This window comes from Thamnophis elegans, chromosome 1, assembly GCF_009769535.1.
Source record: "Thamnophis elegans isolate rThaEle1 chromosome 1, rThaEle1.pri, whole genome shotgun sequence".
Lineage (NCBI taxonomy): Eukaryota > Metazoa > Chordata > Lepidosauria > Squamata > Colubridae > Thamnophis > Thamnophis elegans.
The window spans coordinates 54,668,265-54,681,776 of NC_045541.1; the positions used below are offsets into that span (position 1 = coordinate 54,668,265).

Below are 13,512 nucleotides of genomic sequence, written 5' to 3' on the forward strand. Positions count from 1 at the left end.
GTTCAACTCCCCCTTCGGCCCCTCCAGTCTCTCTCAGGTCAGGCAAGATATATCTTTTCTCTGTCTCTGTCTCAATTTCTCTCTCCATTTCTCTCTCACGAACCCAGTGTCACTCCCATGCCCCTTCGAAAAGTTTCATGGCTTGGGACATCATAAGATTTTCCTCCTCGGGATCTCACCAGTCAGCCACTGGTTTTCTGGGTCTCCTCATAGTAATCCTAGTCAAAGGTTCTTCAGAATCCTCTTTCCATCCCACTCCCAAAGTCCACCTGGGTCGAACAGATCGTTCTTCCAACTGCAGGTCAGCCTCCGTCTCCGAAGGGCATGCAGCTGCTCCCATATCTTCCTTTTGATCACTACCTTGGTGGGACATCCTTCAGGTTTTGGGTGCACCCCCCTCGGAAGGTGTCAGCTCCGGGATGGGTGCGAGGTGAGATCCAGCTTAATGTCATGACTCCTTCACTTAATAACCAAGAAAGAAACCACTCAACTCCATTTTGTGGAATTAAGAGTACTTTTACTGATTATAAGTCATTAGAAGCTACACAAAGCTGGATCTGAGCAAAAGGTGCGAAAGCATGAGATGAGATATCAATACATGATTCATTCCCCTCCCCCTGGTACCCCAATCCATAGTCCAATCATATATCTCCCTGGCTGTCAGGTGGGAGACATCTTCAAAAATCATCATCAGGTTGGTATGCCAGACAGTTGGCCATGGCGGGAAACTTCCCCTCTTCACATGCGCAAACAAATAGTGAGAACAACTCTCAATTAACAGTCCTCCTGCACAGATTATTTCCCTCACCCAATTACTATGCCCGCCCTCCCTCCCTGTTTCAATGGCAGCCGAAAAGCAAGCAGCAAAACAGAGGCCGACACTTGACAACTTTAAGACTTGTGGACTTCAACTCCCAGAATTCCTCCTCTGACTCTTCATCTTGATGATGTGTGGATGAGCGGGGGGAGGGAGCTGAAACCGGTTCTAAATGGCACTGTAAATTTGTGGAACCTCTTCTATAGAAGAGGTTAGAATTGGCAGGAACCCACCCCTGATAGGTTCACATAGCATACAGAAGCCACTCACCATTGTTTACAAAGCATAATATAATATTTTTGTAAAATAAGCAAATCATCTTCTCTTGGCAGATTGTGTGAATCTGGTGATCTAAAACCTGCAAAATAGCCTGCTTGGTTTTGTTTTGTTTTTAATTGTGGAGAAGCTGTACATAAACCTTGCAGAAGTTAAAAGTATATTCTCGTTCTGCTTCTTATACATTCCGGTTTGATAACTAATAAGTTTAGAATATTCACAATGTACAAGTATGCGTGAATTTGCTCTCTATGTTTTAAGAAAGGAGACACTACTCTACCCTCCCCAGTCTGGAAGCCTCATTGGATTGGACAAGATCTCTTCAACAGTAACCAATTGGGGCCATGTTTTTGCTGGGGATGATAGAACCTGTAATCCAATATGTTCAGAGGGCATCGGCTGAACCAGTGGTGGGATTCAAATTTTTTTACTACTGGTTCTGTGGGCATGGCTTGGTGGTTGTGACTTAGTGGGCGTGACAGGGGAAGGATACTGTAAAATCTACAGTCCCACCCCACTCCAGGGAAGGATACCATAAAATCTCCATTCCCACCCCACTCCAGGGGAAGGATACTGCAAAATCCACATTCCCTCCCGATCAACTGGGACTTGGGAAGCAGAGAATAGATGGGGGTGGGGCCAGTCAGTGGTGGTATTTACCAATTCTCCGAACTACTCAAAATTTATCCTACCAGTTCTCCAGAACTGGTCAGAACTTCCTGAATACCCCCTCTGGGCTGAATCAAATAAAAATTTTTCCCCTTAGGTACTTACGTGAAATTAAGTCTGCACAGGTTTACCAAGGGATATAATCCAAAATCAAAGACAGGAATGAAGACAAGGATCAAGAGAGGATTTAAGAACTGGAATATCAAAAATTGCAGGAGGTTATTAGTTTGCCATTACAATCCTAAAGTAATTTAGTAGGGAATAAAACTCACTGGCAACAGATATTAGGGAACCTTGACACATGTAAAAAAAGGGAGGGGGTCGAATTGCAATGACAACTTGCAAATTGTGTTACCATCCCTGCTGACCGTGGTGCTTATGGGACTCAGGGAGAACTTATTCTGAGGAAACAATTTACACATATAGATGCACAGTAGCAATGTGCAGCCATCCATATTTGAAAGGGGACAGATGATTCCAAATGCATGCAGCCACTCAGAGCAGCTAGGAGCACCTACACTGATTTCAAATAACCTGTTCCTCCTCAAATCCAGTTTGCTGAGACAGACAGACAGACAGACAGACAGACAGACAGACAGATGTAGATAATTTACTATCAAAGCACTTTCAATTATTGGCAATTTTCTCAATGAGGACCTGTCCCCAAGTAAGTCTTGGTGCCTTAATCACTACATCACACTTGTTCTCTTGAGTGATACTTAACTAAGGCTAAATATTAACTAAATTAAGATCCATCAGAATTCCATAATTCGTAGACCTTTATCAAGAACTCCTTTGATACATGCTCACTTGTATATAGCCATATCTCAATATCATATTCAATATAAATTACTGATTTTCTGACACGAATAGGAAAAATATAGGCAAGTTGTTTAAACTCACATTCACAACTCCTAATTTAAACCTATATTCTCCTGGTTTAGAGTAAAACAAAGAGAAACTTCCTGATGGTATAAACTAGAGGAACAAGTCAGTAGAACAAGCTGCCATGCAATGTGATAAGTTCTCCTTCACCAGAGATCCTCACACAGATGCTAGATGATCATCTGTCAGAGTTGTGTAATTGTCATTGTTTTTACAGCATCCCATGAATTATGTATAAATCTAGGGTATTTGGAGATATCATTGATCCACTTCCATTTTCTTAGAATAGAATAGTGCTTTAGAATAGTGGTTTAGAATAGTGCTTTAGAATAGTGGTTAGAATAGTGCTTCAGTACTCCATCCCACTTTTAAAAATTATGAAATATCCAAAAAGAGCCTTTGTTTCTGTGGGTTATAGTTTTCAGTATTTATCATATTAAACTCTGCTCTAAATTCATTATTTTTTTACTATGTATTTAATATTTTGTAATTTTAATTGGTTTTTATATTTATAATGATTTTTATATCTCTATTTTTATTATACAATGTAGGCCACCTAGAATCACCCCAAACAGCAACGTGGGCACATTTGCTCTTAACTATTGCTTTTCAGATTGTTTGACGGGGTTTTGATATTGTATTATTTGCCATGGGTTGGCAAATAATGTTTATTTCACAGACCCCTGTGAGTCCTGGGGCACACTGAGAGGTGCTAGGACCACACTTTAAGAAACCCCAGTTTAGAAGAATGACAAGGTAAAAACAAAAACAAAATGGCAACATGTTCATTAAGGAAAATGAATGGGATAATGCAATTTTGAAAACATCTTTTCATAACCGTAATTTATGATTATCTACAGTTGTCATACCATTCCCAATGGTCGGTGACTGAATTCCAGGATACAGTCTGTAAGGGTGTACTCCTTCCCCCACCCCACCCCCAGATATTTTTTCCCCATGAAATCATTGCAATGTTATCAGAGAATTCAGTGGGAGAACAGACAGCTTACAGCTTCAGCTTACCTGCATTTGGTCAGGTTGAAGGACAAATCCTTCCTAGAAGACAACAACATAGGAAAAGAGTTAATAAAGGCAACAATGGCAGAACTGGCATTATTGATGCAAGTTACTAACATATAGGATGGGAGGTGGAGGACTTAAGCGTTCCCTCTATAGCTAAAGATTTATTTTTATGCTTGAGTTCACTTTCTCATTGACTGAAAAGACCAATGCTTTTGAAGCAAATCTCTGGCAGGATATAATGGAGATCTCATGGCAGAACATATTATTTCTTTAGTAATTATATCTCTAAACAGTGTTGTTGTTGTTGTTGTTGTTGTTGTTGTTAATCACAGAGAAGCAATGCTTGTTTTAAAAACAGGTCTCCATTCTGTTCTGAATGACATGGTGCATAATGAGCACTGATGTGATGCTTCAATATTGTTCCATAGGGACATTGACCTGAATCTTGCTTGTCTAATATCCTGAGTTGTGTTGTCTTTGTAATCTGGATGTGAGCTAGTGAATAGAAAATTATCTTAGGGACAGGGGACTTGATATGAGTGAGCTATTCATGATTCTTCCAGAGCTCAATTCAAATCTTTCTTATAAATTACAAGCCTTTCATGTCTCTTTTAGTACAGAAGCAATCAGCTCATTCTCACACTAAGATTATAGCTGATGATCCCATATATCCACAGAAAAGAAAAATCATTCATTCACATGTAGGTATCCCCAACAATCAACATCTTTCTCTTTCTAACATTGTTTCTCTGAGAATTAGGGAAGATAATATAGGTATTACAACCATAATTGAGCCCAAAATTTATATCTGTTAAGTGAGTTTTGCCCCATTTTAGGACTTTTCTTGCCACATTTGTTAAGTGAATCACTGTTGTTGTTAAGTTAGCATCATGGTTGTTAAGTGAATCTGGTTGTCAGAACTCACAAAAGGGAATCATGTGACCCTGGCACACTGCAACCATCATAAATACAAATCAGTTGCCAAGCACCTGAATTTTGATCATGTAACCATTGGGATGCTATAATGGCCATAAGTGTGAAAAATGGTCATAGGCCACTTTTTTCAGTGCAGTTATAACTTTGAATGATCACTATACAAACTTTTGTAAGTTGAGGACTACCTGTACATTGAGGAGAAAATTATTCAGATTCCCACTTAGCTATGAAATTCAAGGCACTTCTCAATTTAACTGATCACATCAGAATATTATAGCTATAACAAATCTATAATTCCATGAAGAAATGAATATAAACCTGAAGACATAACATGTTTTTTTTAGATTAAGTCCATACAATGATCCAGCCTTATCTAATCTAATATACCCCAGAAGTAAGGGATTCTATATTCTAAATCTCCATTAAAGGCGGCGGTGGTGAGACCCCTCCTGAAGAAACCATCTTTGGATCCAGCCGTCCTAAACAACTAGCGTCCAGTCTCCAACCTCCCCTTTGTGGGGAAGGTTGTTGGGAAGGTGGTGGCCTTTCAGCTCCAGCGGTCCTTGGAGGAAACCAGTTATCTAGATCCCTTCCAGTCTGGTTTCAGGCCTGGCTACAGCACGGAAACCGCTTTGGTCGCGTTGATCGATGATCTCTGGAGAGCCAGGGATGGAGATCATGCCTCCATCCTAGTACTCCTTGACCTCTCTGCGGCTTTCGATACCATCGACCATGGTATCCTTCTGCGATGACTGCGGGAGGTGGGGGTGGGAGGCACTGTCTTACAATGGTTCTCCTCTTACCTCTCGGACAGGTCGCAGTCAGTGTTAGTTGGAGGGCAGAGATCGACCCCTAGGCCCCTAACATATGGGGTGCCGCAGGGTTCGGTCCTGTCCCCCCTCCTCTTTAATATCTACATGAAACCGCTGGGTGAGATCATTCGACAGCACGGGATAAAATATCACCAGTATGCGGACGATACACAGCTGTATCTGTCCGCCCCGTGCCAACTCAATGAAGCGATGGACGTGATGAGCCAGGGCCTGGAGGCTGTTAGGGACTGGATGGGGGTTAACAAGCTTGTTCTCAATCCAGATAAGACCGAGTGGCTGCTGTGCTTCCCTCCCACTAATTGGCCAAGTGTTCCATCTCTCAGGCTGGGGGGTCAAATTGTACGCCCCTCAGATAGGGTCCGCAACTTGGGAGTCCTCCTGGACCCACAGCTGACTTTTGAACACCATTTGTCAGCTGTGACCAGGGGGGCATTTGCCCAGGTTCGTCTGGTACACCAGTTGCGTCCCTACCTGAACCGGGAGGCTCTCACAACAGTCACTCGTGCCCTTGTGACCTCTAGGCTGGAGTACTGCAACGTGCTCTACATGGGGCTGCCCTTGAAGAGTATTCGGCGACTTCAGCTTGTCCAGAATGCAGCCGCGCGAGCGATCGTGGGTGCGCCTTGTTTCACCCACGTAACACCTATCCTCCGCGAGCTGCACTGGCTGCCTGTTGATCTCCGGATTCGCTTCAAGGTGCTAGTTGTCACCTACAAAGCCCTTCATGGTATTGGATCTGGATACTTGAGAGACCGCCTGCTGCCAATTACCTCCACTAGACCAATAAGATCCCACAGACTAGGCCTCCTCCGAATTCCATCAGCCGCCCAGTGCCGACTGGTGACTACCCGGAGGAGGGCCTTCTCTGTGGCTGCTCCGACCCTGTGGAACGAACTCCCCATGGAGATTCGTACCCTCACCACCCTCCAGGCCTTCCGCACAGCCCTTAAAACCTGGCTGTTCCGACAGGCTTGGGGCTAAAGACTTGCAGCCCCACTCCGAATGGTATGATTGTTGTGTTTTTAGCTGTGTATGGTCTTTTTGTTCTGTAACTTTGTTTGTTTTTCCCCCCTCTCCCTTGAATTGTGAGCCGCCCTGAGTCCCCTCAGGGAAAAGGGCGGCATACAAATAAAGTAAATTCAAATTCAAATTCAAATCCAATGCTGGCAAGAAGGACTATAGAACCAATTTTTCTTTCAGAATGATTATTCTGAAAGAATAATTGAAAACGTTAGGCTAGTATGAGTCAATAATAGCTTACTAATAGTTCCATTAATTGATATTCTTTTCTTAGTGGGAACTAAGGAACTAGGGACATCTTGAAATATATGTGTTGAAAGTGACCTATTGTCATTGGGCTACAGTTTTTGCTCAAGCTAAATTTAATGATTTGCTAATAGTGATAATAACAATAACTGTAAGGATGATGATGATGATGATGATGATGCAACTGTAACATCCATAATTGTGTTTTAAGAAATCTTGGGATCCAACTAAGCCGAGACATATTATAAATCTTGGAATATCCTTTGTCTCCTGTTTCATGTTATATTGCTTTATTTTGTACAACTACTTTTGCTTAAAAGTTTAAAGCAAGAAATACCACTTACAAAGTCAGCATTCATTTTAGTTGCTTGTACAGTCCACCTGGAACCCTATGGAGGGGAAAGGAAAATAAAAGCTGTTGCAAATTTCTGGTCTACAAACTTCCATAATTCATAATTACTGGCAGTGGCCAGTATGAACCCTATCTCAAATATCTATTCTATTCATGAAACACCATGAACTGTAGGAGACCTACCTGAGATTACACATAATTGCTTTTATGACTAGAAAGAATAAATAGTAATGGATAAATGTATAAGTAGTAGATTTCTGAGTTACTTGTTAAAATAACATGTCAAAAGAATGCATTTTCAATGTGGTTTTTAAATTTTAAGTGAGTTTTATTGAATTAATGAGTATGATTAAGAAGAATTTATCGCTGTCTTTTTCTGTATCTTCAATTTTCCTGTTTGCTGTGATAAAAATATATATAAACAGAATTTTAAATATATTTAAAAATGCTAAGCTAATAAAAGTAATTAAAATATCTTTAAAATGATAGTTTTTCTACATCATATTTGAACATGAAAATATATCTTAAATTCACATCTTTATCTGAAAGAGTTATTGCAAACAGCTAAAATATTATACATTCTCTCTTTATCTATACGACCAACCTTTACACAATAGATAATGGAAGAACAGTATTTTTCACACATTACCCAATTCTTGATATAGATGCAATAATTAGGAATTAAAGTTACTTATACAGGCCAATGCTTTTCTGTCTCAATTAACTAGATTGGTTCTTTGATCATTTATTTCTCTTTTAATTTTTTGGCCATGGCATTATTTGGTTATCAGTGTTCACATGTTCATGTACTATCTTTCATAGAAGTACTGTGTACATAATTTGCTAACAGAAAATGATTCTTAGTTTGAAGATGAAATCAATTTTAATCTATCATCAGGGCAAAAATTAGTGATATGGGAGCAGCAATAAGTGCAATTCTCTTTCTGAATCAATCTAATAAATACATTTAATGTAAAGGATATATTTACATTTCTCCATTAATTTTTTGTATCCTGCCTTTAATATTTTTATAAATAACTCAAGGTGGTGAACATAGCCAATACACCTTTCCTCCTTATATTTTCCACACAACCACTACCATGTGAGGTGAGTGAAGTTGAGAAAGAGTAACTGGCCCAAAGTCACTTAGCTGGCTTTCATGCCCATCATAAGGATTAGTGTGGACATTTACATTGTTTGAATTAAATGGTCAGCTCCATGGCAACTGTCCTTCAAAATTAAAATAAATCTTCCAATAAAACAAAGAATCTCAATGCTACTGACACAGATATATGTTTTAGTGGAAGTCAGCCATGATAGTAATTTACTAGTTGGATTCAGGTAACTCTGAAAACTTAAAGCTGAATTAAGAAAACATAGTTGCTGCTACAAAGAAATAAATAACCCACTGAATGCTTTAAAATGATGACCAGTTCATACAGCACACTAAGATGTCCGGATTCCCACAACACATTGAAGTATGAAAAACATAATCCAATTTAGTGCACTGTGGTACAGCATAATAGGATGTACCCAGCTTTTGAGTTTCAAAAATCAGAGGTAATGTGTAAAATGTTGCTTAGTATAGATGTGTATTACCTGTTGATCAAAGAGTGCCCAGAACATTGGTAATGGGAGAAAGAGGAAAAGGACCCGTGTCACCATTTTTACTTCAGTGATCAACTGGTTCTATGGAAGGAAACACAAATACATCATAAATAATGTAGCTTGGTGTTCAAAGTCTGTTTGGATGTTGAGGTACAAGACACAGAAGTTGAATGACAAAAAAAGAGGAAGGTGTCAGCACATGCAGACCAGTGTTGAATAACTGCATCTGCATAACAGCATAGTCATCTTAAGTGGGAACAATTCTAGCATAAGCAATATGAATATACAGAAAGCTGGATGAATTAAAATACTTCCAAGAAGTACTTATGGCAACCTGTAAAGACATCACACATTTATTCTGGAATTAACTTCTGTACACTAATATGGCATGAATTACAAGGTGTTGTAACTCCCAAAGACATTTTGAAAAGGGAGACATGCAGAATAAGAGAGGAAGGCTTTTGATCTTGGGGGGGGGGATAAATCAGCCAATGTGTTTCCACTTTCTTTGGCCTTCCTTCTCTACTTGGCCTTGCCTCTGAGAGATTGGGGGTGGGTGTGATACAATAAACCATTTGTCTGAAGTGGTGTAGGGTTTTCTGCGTAAGTAGGGGATTGGACTAGAAGACCTCCAAGGTCCCTTTCAACTCTGTTATTCTAGATTAAACGGTGAGACTTCTGGAAGCTATTTTCCTCTAGTGTAGTGTTTTTATTGTTGTGACTGATTTGATTTTTCCTTTTCTTTTTCCAAACTTTGATGATGTTATAATCATTTTATAAGCTACTCGGCATGGTTTAACAAATGGGCAGCCTTAGCGATTGAATAAATGAATAAATAAAATCGGAAGAAAGGAAGCTATTTCAGCTTGGAAACTTTGTTAGAGATATTTTCCCACATCCCATTTCTTTCTCTCCTTGCTCTTGCCTGGGATTAGAATGCTAAAATTTGTAATCCCTTACTAAACTTTAGTTCCTTAATTTGTAACCATCTTTAAGTAACTGAAAAGTGAAACTTCATCTGACCATCAGTCTCAAAAAAGAATTTAAGAGGGTGAGTAATATGGTTGTGTGTATGCTAGTGATGAAACTGTGTGTGTGTGAGAGAGAGAGAGAGAGAGGGGAGAGAGAGAGAGATAGAGAGAGTACACATTTGCGTAGGTATGAGTAAGAAGCTATCATAGAGAATAGGAAACTGGTCTCCAGTCACTGGGCAGAAAATTATCCATTCACTGCTGGCATTTAATGTTGTTAAAGAAAAAGAGATTGGAAAGTATGAGACTGTGAATGGAAATAGTTTACTTGTAACAAGAAACAAAATTGCTCTGGTTTTCATGGCAGCCATATGGAAACAGCTTGCCATTATTTTCTCCTAGGATTTAAAAAAAACACATGTTTTTGTGTAGTCTATTGCCTATAGGTTTCTGAGCATTTCCACTCAAATGTGAAACAATTTTGGCTCTGCTTAAAATTCTGTTAAGTGCAACGGTGGTAAGAGAACAAGTCAAACACTCTGAGAGGTAGCCTGAGTTGACTGATCCCAGATGATTTAGAAATTTTAGGCAAGTAAGTTTGGCTCCAGGGGATTATTAACACCTCTCTTCGGGAGGGATCCTTCCCGCACCCCTTAAAGGATGCGGTGGTGAGACCCCTCCTCAAGAAACCTTCCCTGGATCCAGCCATTTTGAACAACTATCGTCCAGTCTCCAACCTCCCATTCGTGGGGACGGTTGTTGAGAAGGTGGTGGCCTTTCAACTCCGATGAACCTTCGATGAAACAGATTATCTGGATCCCTTTCAGTCGGGTTTCAGGCCTGGTTACGGCACCGAAACTGCTTTGGTCGCACTGACCGATGATCTCTGGCGGGCCAGGGATAGAGGTCATTGCTCTATCCTAGTGCTTCTTGACCTCTCAGTGGCCTTCGATACCATCGACCATGGTATCCTTCTGCAACGGTTATGGGAGGTGGGAGTGGGAGGCACCATTCTACGGTGGTTCTCCTCCTACCTCTCGGACAGGTCACAGTCGGTGTTGGTCGGGGGACAGAGATCGACCCCTAGGCCCCTCAAATATGGGGTGCCGCAGGGTTCAGTCCTGTCCCCCCTCCTGTTCAATATCTACATGAAGCCGCTGGGTGAGATCATACGCCGGCACGGGATTAAATATCATCAATACGCGGATGATGCACAATTGTATCTGTCCGCCCCGTGCCAACTCAGTGAAGCAGTTGAAATGATGTGCCAGTGCCTGAAGGCTGTCAGGGTCTGGATGGGAGCAAACAAGCTTGCACTCAGTCCAGACAAGACCGAGTGGCTATTGATGTTGCCTCTCAAGAACGGTCCTGATATTCCACCTCTGAGCCTGGGGGGTGAAATTATCCACCCCTCGGAGAGGGCTCGCAATCTGGGTGTCCTCCTGAACCCACAGCTGACGTTAGAACACCATTTGTCGGCTGTGACCAGGGGGGCCTTTGCCCAGGTTCGCTTGGTGCACCAGTTGCGGCCCTATCTGGACCGGGAGGCACTTTGAATGGTCACTCACACCCTCGTCACCTCAAGACTGGATTACTGTAGCGCGCTCTACATGGGCTGCCACTGAAGAGTGTCCGAAGACTACAGCTGGTCCAGAATGCAGCTGCGCGAGCGATAATGGTGAGGTACACCCATGTTACACCTATCCTTCGCGAGCTGCACTGGCTTCCTATCGGTCTCCGGACTCGCTTCAAGGTGCTAGTCGTTACTTTTAAAGCCCTACATGGTATTGGACCTGGCTACCTGAGAGACCGCCTCCTGCCATTTACCTCCCAATGACCAATAAGATCACACAGGTTGGACCTCCTCCGGGTGCCGTCGACCGGACAATGCCGGTTGGCGGCTTCCCGAGGGAGGGCCTTCTCTGTAGCTGCACCGGCCTTGTGGAACGAGCTTCCTGCTGAGATCCAGACCCTCACCACCCTCCCGGCCTTCCGTAAAGCGACTAAGACCTGGCTGTTCCGGCAGGCCTGGGGCTGTTGAGTATTCCAGCCCCATTTGATGAAATGGATGCTTTGTTGATTTTAATTTTGTAATTTTAAATGTTTAAACGTTTTATTTGCTGTTTTTATTTGCTGTGAGCCGCCCAGAGTCCCTAGGGAGAGGCGGCATACAAATACCATTAAAGTTTGAAAGTTTGAAATTAGATAAACAGGCAATGCAAGTTTTGGTTCTCCAGTGTGTAGAGAGGAAAATATAAAGCTGGCACAAACATAACTCTGATGGCGAAATTGAGTATTACATCCCAGATATGCTGGTAGGAATAGTATCTAAAGTGGAGTTGTTTTTTCTTCAATGGGAAATTTTTGCATTTCTCACAGATTTTGCTCCTCTCTCTAGCTAAAGAAAGAAGAGAAAGTTAATACATTACAGATCTCAAGGGGATCTAACACTTGAATGTTACTTAGGATGACTGTTCTTCCGCCAGATCTAAATGTTAAGTTAGTAGGAGCCATCACTGATAGTGTTTTGTGTTTAATTTTAATAAGAAACCTACAACTTGTATGTACAATGTATTGAAATGCAAATGTTTACTTACAGGATATTTTTCTGATGCCCAGTCTAGCCAATGTTCTCTTTTGGGTATCTCTGGTGAACGATTTCTGATCCGGTTTCTCAAAGCAAACTGAAGAAGAATGAGAATAATTAAAGGAGATATATGGATTAGAGTTTATCCAATATAAGTATTGTTTCTACTACCCCAATGCTAAAGTCTATTGCATTGATTTGTATTTCATCTTGTTTCTGGTTTTATAAATATGTCTTAAATGAAATTCTACTTTTCCTGTTGTTTTATTGGCCATCTTTCAGAAGATGTAGCTGTCAACCTTGAAGCAAACCTGGCTGGAGGCATCTTTGAGGCTTCAGGGTTGCCATTAGATGGGAGGGGGATGGAAATAGTCAACTGGGGTTTTGCAGTCAAAACAAAAAGTTTTCTTGTGGGAACCAAGATCATTCTAGCAGGTGGCTGGAAGAGATGGAGCAAAGTAACCAAGCAACTGGCCAGAACTTCTATTGGACCATGTGACTAATGACTTAGGGAAAGGAGGAAAACTTTCTCTTTAATTAGGTGAAAACTTTGGGAACTTTCAGAGTCGGTTTTCACCAGTTGTGCCAATATGATATATCCAAGAAATTTCTTCTTTGAGGAATCTACCTGACTCTGAGATCTGTTTTCTATGAGTGCATTACTTGGAATGCTGACAGCGTCATTATTTGAGAGACAATTATATATAGAATCCTGGATTCAACATCCATCAATAGCGCCCAAACAAATATAAATTATAAGGTGTTCCTTCGAATTTGTTTCCTGGGAGGTGAAACCCATCCACCCTCAAATCAGGCAGTATAGCTATTTATGGACCTATTTTGACAGAGTGAGTAAACTAATATGAGGCCTTACCATAGAGATATGCTTTATAAAAATATGAATCAGGAATTATAAACAAAAGGATTCTATCCTGAACATGGAGGCATACTAAATTCATAGAAGATTCACAATCCAGTTTTTTGTTAGTAATGAAGCAAATATTCATGAAAAACATATGATTATGCTTCATTCTCATATCTACTCTAAATTTGCCCAACCTGGTCCTATTTGGACATGTTGAACTGCCAGTTCCATAATCTTCCATGGTTCCTTTTAGTTGTGATGATTAATCAACTGCATATCTCACAAGTCTCTATAGGTAAATAAGAACAGCAACCAAAATGACCCATCTTCTATTAAGATATCAATTCGTTAAAATGTAGCTATCTTAAGTTAATAGCATCCCTGTATCATGTTAATTAACTTCATATAATAATCATCCAATAAC

General features: G+C 40.9%; 1 protein-coding gene across 1 annotated transcript in view; it reads right to left on the minus strand.

Annotated features, from left to right (window-relative positions):
• SLC15A2 (solute carrier family 15 member 2) overlaps positions 1-13,512 on the minus strand; it is a 124,299-nt gene that overhangs the window by 41,663 nt on the left and 69,124 nt on the right. The window contains 5 exon segments of the mRNA XM_032216114.1: positions 1,868-1,956; positions 3,671-3,703; positions 7,050-7,094; positions 8,657-8,746; positions 12,234-12,320. Coding sequence (XP_032072005.1) covers positions 1,868-1,956; positions 3,671-3,703; positions 7,050-7,094; positions 8,657-8,746; positions 12,234-12,320 — 344 coding nt within the window.